This window comes from Hyla sarda, chromosome 1 (genome assembly GCF_029499605.1).
Source record: "Hyla sarda isolate aHylSar1 chromosome 1, aHylSar1.hap1, whole genome shotgun sequence".
Lineage (NCBI taxonomy): Eukaryota > Metazoa > Chordata > Amphibia > Anura > Hylidae > Hyla > Hyla sarda.
The window spans coordinates 427,137,817-427,153,781 of record NC_079189.1 but is presented as its reverse complement, the minus strand read 5'-3'; the positions used below and the strand labels follow the sequence as shown (position 1 = coordinate 427,153,781).

The 15,965-nt window shown below is 40.9% G+C and overlaps 1 protein-coding gene across 1 annotated transcript in view; it reads left to right on the top strand.

Moving 5' to 3' along the window:
- The window catches only part of PITPNB (phosphatidylinositol transfer protein beta), a 68,887-nt gene that overhangs the window by 7,426 nt on the left and 45,496 nt on the right, over positions 1-15,965 (top strand). Inside the window, exons 2-3 of the mRNA XM_056529603.1 lie at positions 4,502-4,532; positions 14,175-14,320. Of these exons, the coding sequence (XP_056385578.1) occupies positions 4,502-4,532; positions 14,175-14,320 (177 nt within the window). The remainder of the gene's footprint in view (positions 1-4,501; positions 4,533-14,174; positions 14,321-15,965) is intronic.

Here is a 15,965-nt window from a genome sequence, read left to right as displayed (position 1 = left end):
CTCTTTAGTTAAACAATATTTGCAAACACAAGTCTGTACAATACTTCACATATATAGATTATGTTGTTCATATCACCCAAAGTGCAGTTAGTAGCAGATCTTTCAATCCATTGGCCTCTTCTTTACAAACAGAACATTACGATCCAGATTGCTTTACATGAAAAGTAGTAAGCGTAGACACGCCAACCTGCTCAGGACCACAACGTTTAAAGGTTTCCCAAGCTGGAGAATCCCCAGCCATCAGAAATGTTTCACTTTTCCTATGGATAAATTTATCATTTAAAAAATAAATAAATAAAAACTTTTGACATGTTGCCCCGACATGTCAAAAATTTACATCGAAACCGATGCCACGCTTAGCCAGTACAGTGGGTTATAGTGTGGGTGAATAGGAGTCTGTAATGTGCTCACTTGCATAGTAAAGTTTTGTTTGGGGTGAGTTTGCGTCCGCTAAAGTGTCCACCATCCATCCCGGTTTTGCGCGCAGCAGGCAGGTCTACTGCCGGCAATCTCAATTTGGGTTCCGGAAGCAGGCTCCCGAGTCCCGCCCCCCCTTGTTGCATATTAATTTCTTGTTTCTCCACGTCCTAATGACGTGGAGTTATTCGCCCCTCTGAGCGCTGCGATCTGGCTTCAGAGCGCATGCGCTGTTTTGTTTTACACAGCTCTCTGTCCTGATGATGTGAGAGCCGTGCTTACCCAGAATCGCTCTGCGCCGCGAAACTGTGCATGTGCTCTGGAGCCAAATCGCAGCACTCAGAGGGGTGGCTAACTCCTCCTCATTAGGACGTGGAGAAACAAGAAATGAATATGCAACAAGGGGGGTGGGATTCGGGAGCCTGCCACCGGAACCCAAAGTGAGATTGCCAGCGGGGGACCCGCCTGCTGCGCACAAAACCAGGATGGATGGCGGACACTTTAGAGGACGCAAACTCTCCTTAAACAAAACTTTGATAAGTGACCATGTTACAGACTCCTGTTCACCCGCACTATAACCCAATGTACTGGGTTTAGTGTGGGAGAACTTGCTTTAAAGGAAGTTAACATTAACGTCCAGTTATACATGGATATCTCATAAATGCTTAGAATAAAATGCCTTGTCACACTATATACCTTCTAGGTTGGGCTGCAGATCTATTATACCTTCCGTGCACAAATGTGACCTCATAGGGAAGCTACATCAGGCCACTCATTTCCCCTCAGCTGTCAGTGCCTGTAGATATCCAGTTTGAAATACACTTAAAGGGGTACTCCCTTGGAAAACTTTTTTTTTTTTTTTTAAACTGGTACCAGAAAGTTATACAGATTTGTAAATGACTTCTATTTTAATCTTATTCCTTTCAGTATTCATCAGCTGTTGTATACTACAGAGGAAATTCTTTTCTTTTTGAATTTCCTTTGTCTGACCACAGTGCTCTCTGCTGACCTCTGCTGTCCATTTTAGGAACTGTCCAGAGCAGGACAGAATTGCTATGGGGATTTAATCCTATTCTGGAAAGTTCCTAAAATGGACAGAGGTGTTAGCAGAGAGCCTTAGATGAGCTAAGGGTGGAAGTTGGCCCCCCAGCAGGCATCAGTGACATTGCGCCTGCTGGGGAAGTCTGCCTGGTAAGTTAGCACACTACCAGGCAGACAAAAATATAATTCTAAGGGGGTACAAAAAAAAAATTAAGGCAGGGATGGGGTTAGGGATAGATGTGCAATAGGCAGGGACAGAAACTTTTTTTTTTTTACATAGTGGGAGCTACTCTTTAAAGTCACACAAACAAAAAAAAAAAGTCTTTAACGGCTGTTCTTGACAGGGAGCAACGGCAGTGTGAAAGGGGCATAAATGATGCTGCCCTTACTAAGAACTGCATAACCTAGCATCAGACACATTTCCAACGATCTGTTCCTTATTAGAATACTTACAGTAGTTTTTGAGAAGTAGGCAGCATGCGCGCCCAGCAGTGCAGAGTAAGGTGTCCTGTATATTCATTGGTGGCTGGTAGCCTCGCCCACCCGCTACTGATTGGCAGGTTTCTTCCTATTTCTGCGTCAATCAGTAGCAGATGGATAAGGCCAGATGAGTGAGAACAACAAACCTCTTTTGAAAACACTTTTACTTTATCATTTCAATCGTTTTAACGGACAACTGTATTGTGTGTTTTTTTTTGTTTTTTTTGTGGTTTTTTTTGGTGTTTTTTTTCAAATAAAACAAGGCTGGAGCAGGTTTTGTAACTGGGTTGGGATAACCAGACAGACCCCTTATCTTGGGGATGGGTATGTACTGGTAATTTCAGTGTTGAGCATGTTTCTATATCTGGAGGTTGGGTCCTTTTTATATATTTCCTCTAGGGGGGCCAAGCTGAAGATAACCCTAGTGTAGCCTGTCATCAAACTATAGCATGGAAAGACTGTATTTTATTGTTTACATACTTAGATCTCATAAAAGGAAATGTAAAAAAAATAGCAGGAAATGATAAAATTGCAAAAATTGGAAAACCCGCTGACTTAGGACACTGCCTTAGTTATACTTGGATCTGTCGCTTCAGACAGTGGTGGGAAGTCCTGCTGCCCAGGGAGTTCGAAGTAAAATCCTTTAGTCATGTTTCTCCATAAAGCTAGCCTCAGCATTTTTGGAGATTGTTAGGTCAAGTGTATCTGATGGGAAGCCACGTCATATGTGAGCGTATTGTACTTTACTTAAAATACCTCCAGTACTCATTCTTTCACGCTTCATCCTTTGTGTGTCTGCATTTTCTGAACAACTTACACGTTTATGTTGAAACTTCCCCATTGTTTTCAATAAGTAATAATTGTGAGATTTTTCTGGGCCACACTGCTGGGACCCGGCCAATCACTAGAATAGGGGTCCTGAGCCCCCTGTTTCTCTTCCATGTAGTTGCAGATTATTTTATTGACTTGCCCATCACAAATACTGAAGAATTGCTTTTCAAAATCTGCAGTTGCACATCCGCACCCGCAGTCTACAACTTCAAATCTACAGTGGGTCCAGTATGTGAATGTACCCATATTAGGGTGCCTTTCACACAGCGGTATTTCTTCCGTTCTCTACTTTCTTCAGTAGGCCATTTACCTACCATAGGCAGCAGAAGTGGGTGATATAGCTGGTATTGATAGTGGCAAAATAGTGGGAAAGTAGAATCCAAGAGCCACACCTGTACTTAGGTCTAGAGTGGCACTACAACTCTGCTCCATTCACTCCAATGAAACTGAGCTGCAATACTGCATACAACCTAATGGCAAGAGGGACAATGTATTTTTTTTTTTACCAGAGCAGCTATGTTATTCTAATGTTGGATAACCCCTTTTAGGCTGCATTTACACCACTATTTGTTAATACTGTCACCGGATCCGACTGGGGGATGTGAAAAAAGGGCGCTTCCATACCCCAGTCGGACCCGGCCTGCATCTCATTCATTTGAATGAGCGGAAAGGAATCAGATAGCTCATTTTTGCCCTGTATCTGGTTTTGTGACAGAACTAAAAACAGTGGTATAATACGTTTTCAGTCCGGTCTCCAAACTGAATACAGGGCAAAAACTAGCCAACCGGAGTCACTATCTGACTCCAGTTTGCTCATTGAAATAAATGAGATGCGGGCCGGGTCTGACTGGGGTACGGGAGCGCCTGGTTTTCACATCCCCCAGCCGGATCCAGTGACCGTATTAACAAATTGTGGTGTGAATGCACCCTAAGACTCATCCCCAATATACGGGACAGAGGGTCTGTGTCTGTCTTCTGGTACCTCTGTAAAGGGGCACTCCAGTGGAAAACTTTTTTATTTATTTTTTAAATCAACTGGTGCCAGAAAGTTTATTAGCTGCTGAATACTACAGAGGAAAATATTTTCTTTTTGGAACACAGTGCTCTCTGCTGACATCTCTGTCCATTTTAGCAACTGCCCAGAGCAGCATATGGTTTCTATGAGGATTTTTTCCTACTCTAGACAGTTCATAAAATGGACAGAGATGTTGGCAGAGAGCTCTGTTTCCAAAAAGAAAATAATTTCCTCTGTAGTATTCAGCAGCTAATAAGTACTGGAATGATTAATTTTTTATTTTTTTTATTTTTTTTATAGAAGTTATTTACAAATCTGTTTAACTTTCTGGCACCAGTTGATTAAAAAAAAAAATTATAATTTCCACCGGAATACCCCTTTAAGAATGGGATCCTGAGACTGCGGGAAGGAAGTGGCGGTAACGCAGGTGTACTTCCACTCCTTTCAGCTGCAGGACATAGCAGTGTACAGCATTCATCCCACTTGTCACCACTACTCCGTTGAGACTCTGGACCCTCCCCCATGATTAAACATTATCCTCTGTGGATAGGGGAGAAGACTTAATTATCATGTTTCTTTCTTTTTTCTATATACTGGTTTATCATAATATTTAATTTCTGAATAAATGTTTGTCCATTTGTGTATAAACATTCCTTAAAAATCTTACCACATGTCTTACTTTCCTTTCTAAACAAATGATTTTTATGTTTTTTTCAGCCGAGTAGTTTTGCCATGCTCCGTAGAAGAGGTATGTATTCTATATTTACTTTATTCTCTTACTGGTATTTAAATGATCACTTACCTTTTAACAGAGTTTTCAAGATAAGCTGTCATGTGTATACATAAAGAGGATTATTTTTGGCCAATATATTACACTTAGTAAAAAATGTTGCAGCCTTTCAGTGTGATTCTGTCTGCTTTTGTCTTAGTTTGCAGCTATTTGCAACTATTTCTCCACCTTTCCCTGTCCATAGCCTTTCATGGGCAGCATTTCACTTGATCCTTCTGTGAGTTGACTCATCTCATGTGTACAATGAGTTTGGCTTGGGAGTGGTGGATAAAAAGTAGCTTGGTAAGTGGTGATGCAAAATTTTCTCTAATAAGATATATTACAAAGTTTCTTATATTGGCTTGCACTATTAATTTGAATGACAGTGCATTAAATACAGAAAAGTCTGGCTGCATTTATGGCCGGTAAGTAGGCACTTAGTAAGTAAAGTAAACTTTTATATATGCTGGTCTGTTGACTAAGAGTTGTGCCAGTGTTTGGTACTTTGTCATTTTGGGGCAGGAGATTGTTGGATTTGAATACATTTTGTATTTGGATCGTAATAGTAATTCCAGAGGCAATTGAAAGAGGTCCTTGTTATATGTATGTTACCCTGGGTTTGTGTTGTTGTATCTGGGGACAAAAGAAAGCCCATCCCAAAATTAGAAGACTGAAAATAGGTTTTTGGATATTTCTTAAAGATCCAAACAACATTTCGGATGGGTTTCTACAAGATGATTTTACTTGGAAGGTGAACATACTTTTACTAATGCAAAGGCATTAATGCTACTAAAGCCTTAATACTGAGACTCCCTTAATCTTTTTTGAAGCATTTGTATTGAGGTATGTTCACACTACGGAATCTCCGCTTGCGGATTTCGATCATGAATTCCGCTTGGAGATTCCATCTGGCGGCCACTGTTGAAATCCTTTACACTGTGTTACTGGCTTGATTTATGTTACATGTTAGTCACTTCCTGCTGTCTATTTGATGTGTGTATTGTTAGCGGAGAGAGGACAGAATTATAGCTGACACAACAAAGAAATATGTTAATCTAAGGCGAACGTGTTACAAAGGACTTGACTGAAACTTGTGCGGTGTGCCACAGAATTTGCATCCTGTCATTTGGTTAAATGAGAAGTGTTTCTGATGTGGAGATAGTACACAAGGTATTAATGTGACTATTGCACCTTGCCATACTTGTCTACATAGCTATTGTCACTTGTACTTGTTGCATTTACTTCTTTACACTCCTAAAGGGAATCGGTCAGCAGGTTGGCTTATACTAACCTGCTGGTATGGGGTATAGCTCCCATTACACTGATCACTAAGGTAACTGCATTATGTTGTTCTGTTGCGCCATTTATGAGAAATCTTAATTAACAGCAATATGCAAATGATGGTCTTTGGTGCACTGCAGCCGTTACCTTACCCCCAAGTGCACCGCTATACCCACTCGCCACCTCCGGTAACTCCTCCCCCTTATAAATATTCGTAGGCCTCTGCTGCAGTGACTCAACAATCTCACTTGGAAACCTCACACGTATGCAGTAACATCTTTGGCACGGGGGCCATACAGTGTAACTAGCGCAACATAATAAAGCTATCATAGTGATCAGTGTAATGAAATGTATTACCCGATACCATCAGGTTAGTATGGGCTAACCTGCTGACAGATACCATTTTTAAGTTTGTTTGGCAAGTTTGAAATGACTCAGTGAGAACATTATATATGCATAACCTCCCCTTAATCTCTTTGCCAGGTGATTTCCATTACGTTAAGGGTGTATTCACAGTCGTGCAGTATCTTGCACATATTTGATGTGGATATGAAGCTGCATATTTGGAGCTCTGTTTAGTCATTTAGTTTACATTAAACTCTGCTGCTTCAAATCCACCACATCAAATATGCGCAGGGTTCTGTATGTGTGAACAGATCCTAAAGGTGTTTTCCCGGGAAGGACACTCATCACATGTCCATAAAATTGAGGATGGGTATCTGATTGGTGAGAGTCCCCCCTTTTCATTTAGTTTGGAAGCCTCCTGGCGCTTACATCAAACGTGTCCATGGCCCACCACTCATTAAAGGGGTACTTTGGAACATTTTGTTCCGAATGCTGGGTGTGGGCTGCGGGGGTTGTAATGTCACAGCCATGCCCCTTGTGATGTCACGCCATGCCCCCTCAATGTAAGTCTATGGGAGGGGGCATGGCCTTGACGTCTCAACCCCCGCATCCCGCACTGTTTGGAACAAAATGTTCCAAATGCTGGGGCAGTGGAGTTCCCCTTTATGTGTTTAACAAAAGTGTGTCTCTTTATGCATTAGACCTATATAGAAAACATAGTATGCTGTGTTTTCCTATACTGATTAATACAGTAAAGAAACATTTGCTTTGATAAATACAGGACTCTGTATTACTCTGGACTGCTATTGCTGTGCGTTATGTGCTATGTAGCCTATTACTGTGTAGCATGAATACTTGAGTATATTTCTAAATACATATACAGTCATGACCATAAAGGCACCCCTGAATTTTTTTTAACAAACTGAAGTATTTCTCACAGAAAAGGATTGCAGTAACACATGTTTTGCTATACACATGTTTATTTCCTTTGTGTTTATTTGAACTAAACCAAAAAAACGGAGGGAAATAAGCTAATTGGACATAATGTCACACCAAACTCCAAAAATGGTCTGGACAAAATTATTGGCACCCTTAACTTAATATTTGGTTGCACACCCTTTGAAATAATAACTGAAATCAGTCACTTCCTATAACCATCAATAAGCTTCTTACACCTCTCAGCCGGAATGTTGGACCACTCTTCCTTTGCAAACTGTTCCAGGTCTCTCTTATTGGAAGGCGCCTTTTCCCAACAACAATTTTAAGATCTCTCCACAGGTGTTCAATGGGCTTTAGGTCTGGACTCATTGCTGGCCACTTCAGAACTCTCCAGCGTTTTGTTGCCATCCATTTCTGGGTGCTTTTTGATGTATGTTTGGGGTCATTGTCCTGCTGAAAGACCCAAGATTTTGGACGCAAACCCAGCTTTCTGACACTGGACTGTACAGTGCGACCCAAAATCTATTGGTAATCCTCAGATTTCATGATGCCTTGCACACATTCAAGTACTGGTGCTAGGCAGGAAAAGTACCAGGTTCTATAGCGCAATCCACCACTCAGGCAACTTCTTGGGATAAAAGGTTCGATTTATTTAGCCAAAAACATAACGCGTTGCGAAGGTTTAGACCCTCTTCATCAGATGTACAGGCAATGTATGACCATGGTTAAACAGAGCAGGTTTAAATGCAAGACAAGGGCGCCAAAAAACCACTAGGCTCCGCCCCCTAGTGGGCGTGGAGGCTGACTTGCATACATAGAATCAAGCTAAGTTAAAAGATACTTCAAAATAGCATTCAATCATGCTACGGTAAAGTCTATACAATAAATACTATATATAGTTTAAAAAGGACTGGTTATAAGGTACGTAGGGGATGACAGTGTGTGTCTGTCGGCGTTCAGCTTTCATTAGCGGAGCCGCCGGCAGTGTGCGCATGCGCGAACTCGGGAAGTTAATAATGATGACGGAAACCTAGTAGCAAAATGTAACGGCACGGCATGTGTGCCGCTGGTACATTGTGTCAGCTTATGGGGAATGAGTGGGCTGCGGGGCACCACCCGAAAACACCGTAAATGATGGAATGGATTATATTAAGATAAAATGGAATAGAGGAAATGTATGAATGAATGATGATGGGGCCAATGTGGAGCTGCACCCATACATATATATATATATACATTTACACATAGAACATAGGCACTACATAGGTATAGTGTGCAAGATAGTCAGCATATGTGATCAGCATAAGCCAGCATCACATGTGTCAGCCTATATAGTTAACAATGCATTGTCAGCATATATAATAGGATTAAGGTGAAGTGGAGGGATAATTTGAATGTATATGATAGTATAAAAGGAACATAATAAAATATATATGTTATCATCTTCCTAAAATACATAAATGTACAGTTAACCCTCCAGGCCGCCCAATTATAGCAGGCATTAACTCCATCTCTAGTAACCTTTCCCAGTATATTGACATCATCTTACAAAAATATGTGATAAAGTTAGATTCATACCTCAAGGATACACCCACCTTAATTGAATTATTCCAGGACTTCGTATGGGAACCCGATTTCATATGGGCCACATTAGATGTTTCTTCATTATATTCCAATATACCACATGATAAGGGTATAAGTGTCATCAGAAAAGTTCTAAACCAAGACCTTTCAATGCCATCAGTACAAAAAGAATTTATTTGCAATAGCATTCAGTATATTTTGCATCATAACTATTTTTCTTTTAATAATAAAATATACCTACAAATCCAGGGGACCGCAATGGGTACCCGTTTTGCGCCAGCATTTGCTAACCTTTATATGGGGTCATATGAAGAATCCCTCATCTACACCAACCACCCTTGGAAGAACAAGATAAAACTCTATAAACGTTATATCGACGATTTGTTATTTATTTGGAGAGGAACGGAGGAGGAATTTACAGATTTCACAAAATACCTCAACAATAATAATTTCAACATCACATTATCTGGAAAAAGTAGCAAAGCCTCTATAGAATATCTGGATTTGGAATTATCTAATCATAACAGTAAAGTCATCACTAAAACCTATTTTAAGAAAGTAGACTGTAACAGTCTCCTCTCTTTCAACAGTAGTCACTATAAAAAATGGAAGTTAAACATTCCGTACGGTCAGTTCCATAGAGTCCGTAGGAACTGCTCTGATATCTCGGATTATAAGGAACAGAGCAAAATCATAAAAACTAGACTCTCGGAGAAGGGATACCCGTCAAAGATCATCAAAGCAGCATATCAACGAGCCCTAATAGGCCCTAGAACAACCGTGAAGAAGACACCCACCATAGTGAATAACCATCCCATTGAAGCAAACCAAGACACTTTCAAAAATAACTTTATCACGACCTACTGCGCATCACACAACAGCATTCGCAGTATCTTGAATAAACATTGGAACATTTTATTACAAGACCCCCTCCTGAAAAACGATATTTCCAATCAACCTTCTATTACTTATAGACGCGCCCAAACGTTGAAGAATATACTAGCACCTAGTCGTCTAAAAGAAGAATCTATTAACAAACGCAAAACTAACCATCTCACCCCGGGAAATTACAAATGTTATAAGACAACATGCAAATGCTGTGCAAACATCACCAACGGTAAAAAAGATTTCCTTTGCAGCTCCACCAGGGAATCTTTTCCTATTAAAACTAGGATGGACTGCTCTACAACCCATGTAATATATCTATTAGAATGCGACTGCAAACTACAATACGTAGGTCGCACTATTCAACAGTTGCGACTACGTATGAACAAACACAGATCCAACGTACATAAAGGATTTATCAAACACAGCGTCTCTAGACACGCAACACAATACCACAATAAGGAATTTTCAGCTTTTTCCTTAACCATTTTAGAACACATCCCAGAGGATACATACAATAGGTTTGAAAAACTACAACGGAGAGAATCATTTTGGATATATAAATTAAATTCTTTAATACCCAATGGACTGAACGAAGTAATGGATATCATCCGTTAGGAGTCCTATCATTTATATTATCCTCCATCCTCCAGTACCCACACTATGGTATTCTTTCTCAATTTAATGGTATTTTTAACATATTTATTATAATAATACGAACATATTTGTATTTAATTTATTTGTTATTTGTTGGTTTTTTTCTATTTAATTTTTTTTTTTTCTCTCTCCCTGTATACCATGTAACATATATATTTTATTATGTTCCTTTTATACTATCATATACATTCAAATTATCCCTCCACTTCACCTTAATCCTATTATATATGCTGACAATGCATTGTTAACTATATAGGCTGACACATGTGATGCTGGCTTATGCTGATCACATATGCTGACTATCTTGCACACTATACCTATGTAGTGCCTATGTTCTATGTGTAAATGTATATATATATATATGTATGGGTGCAGCTCCACATTGGCCCCATCATCATTCATTCATACATTTCCTCTATTCCATTTTATCTTAATATAATCCATTCCATCATTTACGGTGTTTTCGGGTGGTGCCCCGCAGCCCACTCATTCCCCATAAGCTGACACAATGTACCAGCGGCACACATGCCGTGCCGTTACATTTTGCTACTAGGTTTCCGTCATCATTATTAACTTCCCGAGTTCGCGCATGCGCACACTGCCGGCGGCTCCGCTAATGAAAGCTGAACGCCGACAGACACACACTGTCATCCCCTACGTACCTTATAACCAGTCCTTTTTAAACTATATATAGTATTTATTGTATAGACTTTACCGTAGCATGATTGAATGCTATTTTGAAGTATCTTTTAACTTAGCTTGATTCTATGTATGCAAGTCAGCCTCCACGCCCACTAGGGGGCGGAGCCTAGTGGTTTTTTGGCGCCCTTGTCTTGCATTTAAACCTGCTCTGTTTAACCATGGTCATACATTGCCTGTACATCTGATGAAGAGGGTCTAAACCTTCGCAACGCGTTATGTTTTTGGCTAAATAAATCGAACCTTTTATCCCAAGAAGTTGCCTGAGTGGTGGATTGCGCTATAGAACCTGGTACTTTTCCTGCCTAGCACCAGTACTTGCATCATATACCTCGGACAGGTTTCACCTGCTGCCGATTCCAGGAAGCTGCTCCACCATTACTTTGAACCACGCGCTTATTGCTGTTGTGTCTATATACACAACAGTACAAGGTGAGCGAGACTACTTACTTGTTTGACTGCCTCACCTTATACATATTTACATTGTTCCAAACGTATTGCCCTATGAGGAGCTCTGCTCTATCTTTCTCTCCATAGAATACATTTTGCACACATTCAAGGCACCCAGTGCCAGAGGCAGCAAAACAACCCCAAAACATCATTGAACCTCGACCATATTTCACTGTAGGTACTGTGGGGGAGATTTATCAATACCGTGTGCAAAGGAAAAGTTGCCCAGTTGCCCATAGCAACCAATCAGATCCCTTCTTTCATTTTGCAGAGGCCTTGTTAAAAATGAAAGAAGCGATCTGATTGGTTGCTATGGGCAACTCAGCAACTTTTCCTCTGGACAGGTTTTGATAAATCTCCCCCTGTGTTCTTTTCTTTTTAGGCCTTATCCGTTTTTGGTAAACAGTATAATCATGTGCTTTACCAAAAAGCTCTATCTTGGTCTCTTCTGTCCACAAGAAATTTTCCCAGAAGGATTTTGGCTTACTCAAGTTCATTTTGGCAAAATGTGGTCTTGCTTTTTTACGTCTGTCAGCAGTGGGGTCCTCCTGGGTCTCCTGCCATAGCGTTTCATTTCATTTAAATGTTGACGGATAGTTCGCGCTGACAATGATGCTCCCTGAGCCTGCAGGACAGCTTGAATATCTTTGGAACTTGTTTGGGGCTGCTTATACATCATCCTGTCTATCCTGCGTTGACACCTTTCATACATTTTTCTCTTCCTTCCATGCCAAGGGAGATTAGCTACAGTGCCATGGATTGCAAACTTCTTGATAATGTTGCGCACTGTGGACAAAGGCAAATCTAGATCTCTGGACTTGTAACCTTGAGATTGTTGATATTTTTCCACAATTTTTGTTCTCAAGTCCTCAGACAGTTTTCTTCTCCTCTTTCTGTTGTCCATGCTTAGTGTGGCACACACAGACACACAACGCAGACTGTGAACTTCTCTCCTTTTTATCTTTCAGGTGTGATTTTTATATTGCCCGCACCTGTTTAATTGCCCCTGGTGAGTTTAAAGCAGCATCACATGCTTGAAACAATCTTATTTTTCCACAATTTTGAAAGTGTGCCAATAATTTTGTCCAGACCATTTTTGGAGTTTGGTGTGACATTATGTCCAATTTGCTTTTTTTCCTCCCTTTTTTGGTTTAGTTCCAAAACACACAAAGGGAATAAACATGTGTATAGCAAAACATGTGTTACTGCAATCCTTTTCTGTATGAAATACTTAATTTTCTTGAGAAAATTCAGGGATGCCAACACTTATATAATTTTTATTTTGTATTTTTTCAAGCTCTATTGTTTTCTGATCCAGAACTCCAAATCCCATGCAGCCAGTTAAATGACAAAATCCTTGCTGCCAGCGTCCGCCCCTGAACAGAGCTTAGGAGCTTACTGCCTAGTGTGTTATGGTGAAGTGCTGTGTATAAGCTGTATACAATAAAGGCTTCATAGACATTAGAAAAGAGTGAAGTGGAGCAAACACACTTCAGTGGGACTGGTTAACTATGTAATGGGGCCTCCTGACTCCAGATAATGTCAGGGGAAAGAAGGATTAGAAATGTTGGATTTCAGCTGCCCTATCCTTTTGTTCTCGGATAGATAAACCTCCTTCAGAGTAGTCTAGCAGCAGCTTACCCCTCCTCTGTCCATTCAGAACACGAATGCTCAGCCGAACTGAAAATCTATATGTATTTGCCAAACCTTTGCTCGACCAAGTTATTGTATGCAAAATAGTACCTTTAAGGCAATCTGTCTGCAGCAATGCACATTTCAATCTGCTGAGACTGTTAGATAGTTGAGAGGACAGGAAGACACTTGGTACCTTTTTATATATTGGTCTGTTTTTATTATGTAGAAAAATAACTTTATTCTTTAAGTGTCTCCCTGAGGAACAACTTTTTGACAATTGAGACTGAGAGACACTCAAAGAAGGTAGGAAAATACTCAGCAGCAAATATGGCACATGTGACCCTACCCTAAAGGGTTTATCCTGGTGTAAAAAACAAACAAAAAACCTATGAGCCCAGGTTTGGTAATAAAATAAGATGCGTTTACGTACCTCCCTCACTCCCCGCCTCCTTTTGGTAACAGGGTGTCCTTTCTGCGGCCTCTGAAACTTAGCTTCTTGTAGCGGCAGATCGTAGCATCTTCAGCTGACATAGCACACAGGGATTGGTGGAGCGGCACTGTGCTGCAGACAGAACGCCCTGATGTTGGAGCCTGGTGGGTTCTAAAAAATAAAATGGTTTTATGGTGAAGTATCAGGTTTTAGTCAAAAAGCCATGGTTAAGTTCGGCAAAGCACTGAATTCAAGCAACTCCTAGTCTTTTATTGCTATCTATACTATCTATATCTGTATTACTGTAGACCCTCAGAAGCCTCAGCTATTGCTGTGTGCATTGCTGAAGTTTATCCTAAAGTCAATGTGCGTTCCCTGCTGATCTGGCACTGGGTCGACCACATTTTTGCCTGCCGTTGGGAAACCGCATACGGCCGAAAACGCAGCCGACCGGAGGCTGCGGTTCACTCCGGTCGGCTCATAGACATGCATTAAATACGGTTCCCCTATACGGCTGAGTGCGGGCGCTGCGATTAAGCCCCGCCCCCTCCTCCCAGCCTTATACGGGAACCGTAGTTACAAAACCTGGTGTAAACCTAGCCTTACCCTCTGTTCATAGTTTCATAGTTAAAAATGGCAGATTAAGAATTACTGAGGGGGACCGATGGGAGCAGACTGTCAGTATAAAATAGTTTTCCTTTTTCTACATTTTCCAGTATCAAGTTGGTCAGCTGTATTCTGTAGCAGAAGCTAGCAAAAATGAAACGGGTGGCGGTGAAGGAATTGAAGTCTTGAAAAATGAACCATATGAAAAAGATGGTGAAAAGGGCCAATATACACACAAAATCTACCATCTAAAAAGGTAAGTTCCTACTCCCATTAAGGACACAGCCAAAAACCAAATGCAGAAATCTGCCTAAAAAAAACCTGCTTCAAAAACGACTTTTTACTTGTGTTTTTTATTATCTGTAGCTTTTATTCTAGTGCACAGCTAGGCTGGGGTCGCAGAAAAAGACTGTACTAGAAACCTCTTAAAAATTAAGAACAAGTGGTTTTTCAGCTCTCCCATTGATTTCAATAGTGGCAAAACCACTCTGCTTTAGTCACTTTAAAGGGGGGTTCCCACTAAGCAACGTTGGTAAAATCAAGATGTATACCACCTACACAAAATAGCGATGTAGGTAAAATGACCTGCATCCCCTGTACTGGTCTTCTCCCCCATGGATCTGGTTTCCTTTCTGAGCTGTGACACTGCTGTTCCCATACAACAGAGCACACACTTTTCCACAATCCCTCTTGCTTGAATACACAGTAGAGACTATCGAGCAATACGCTGGTGAACTGAGCATCTGTGACAGTCTTAGTGAATGCCCGAAGACTTGTTCTTAACAGAGAAACTAGGTCTAGATAATTAAAACCCAATCTATGTGCCTTAGACCCTGTTCACATTAGTAATGGAGCCTACTTCATCCTATTTCCATCATTACTCTTCTCATCAAAACGATGGACATCATGGGCTTCTTCACACTACAAAATTACTCCGTACGAAAGATCCGTATGAAGTTCCGTACGAAGCCCGCTGTGCCCGGGCTGTAAAACTATACATAATAACCTTTCACTTACCTGCCTACGATCCCCCGTTGTTCCGATATCGCCGTCCCGTTCTCTTCCACTTCCTGCGGGTCGGTGATTTCACTCTGCGCTCAGCCTATCAGCGGCCGCAGCAATGTCCCGTCGCTGAGCGCAGAGTGAAGTCACCGACCCGCAGGAAGTGGAAGAGACCGGGACCGGAGAACGGGACAGCGATATCGGAACAACGGGGGATCGTAGGCAGGTAAGTGAAAGGTTATTATGTGTAGTTTTACAGCCCGGGCACAGCGGGGGTTAAAAGATTTCAGTTGGAGAACTCCTTTAAAATGGGTTAAAACGGCTATTAGAAAAATCCCAGAAACTATAATGGGATTTTCGAACAGCCGTATAGGATTTTGTAACTGCTGTTTTCAGCTGATTTTCAGACGGAACTTCGTACAGAGCTTTAAAATGGAGTTATTTTGTAGTGTGAAAGGGGCCTTAGTAAGTCAGTGCGGCTCCATAAGGCACCAATGATTTTCTACTTTAGTGACTGAACTAGAAAACTAATTTCACAGCATAGGTGTAAACGCTGCCTTATTTGTACTATGACCGCACAGACATTGCTGTCCCCATAGACTGCCATGTCTGTTGTGTGCATTCCTTGCAATCTGTCCTCCCCTTATTAAAGGGGTACTCCACTGGAAAAAAAAATTGTAATTAACTGGCGCCAGAAAGTTTAACAGATTTGTAAATTATTTATATTTAAAAAATCTTACTCCTTGCAGTACTTATCAACTGCTGTATAATACAGTTTGAATACAGTTTGAATTTCCTTTGTCTGACCACAGTGCTCTCTGCTGACACCACTGTCCATTTTAGGAACTGTCCAGAGCAGGATAGGTTTGCTTTGGGGATTTGCTCCTACTCTGGACAGT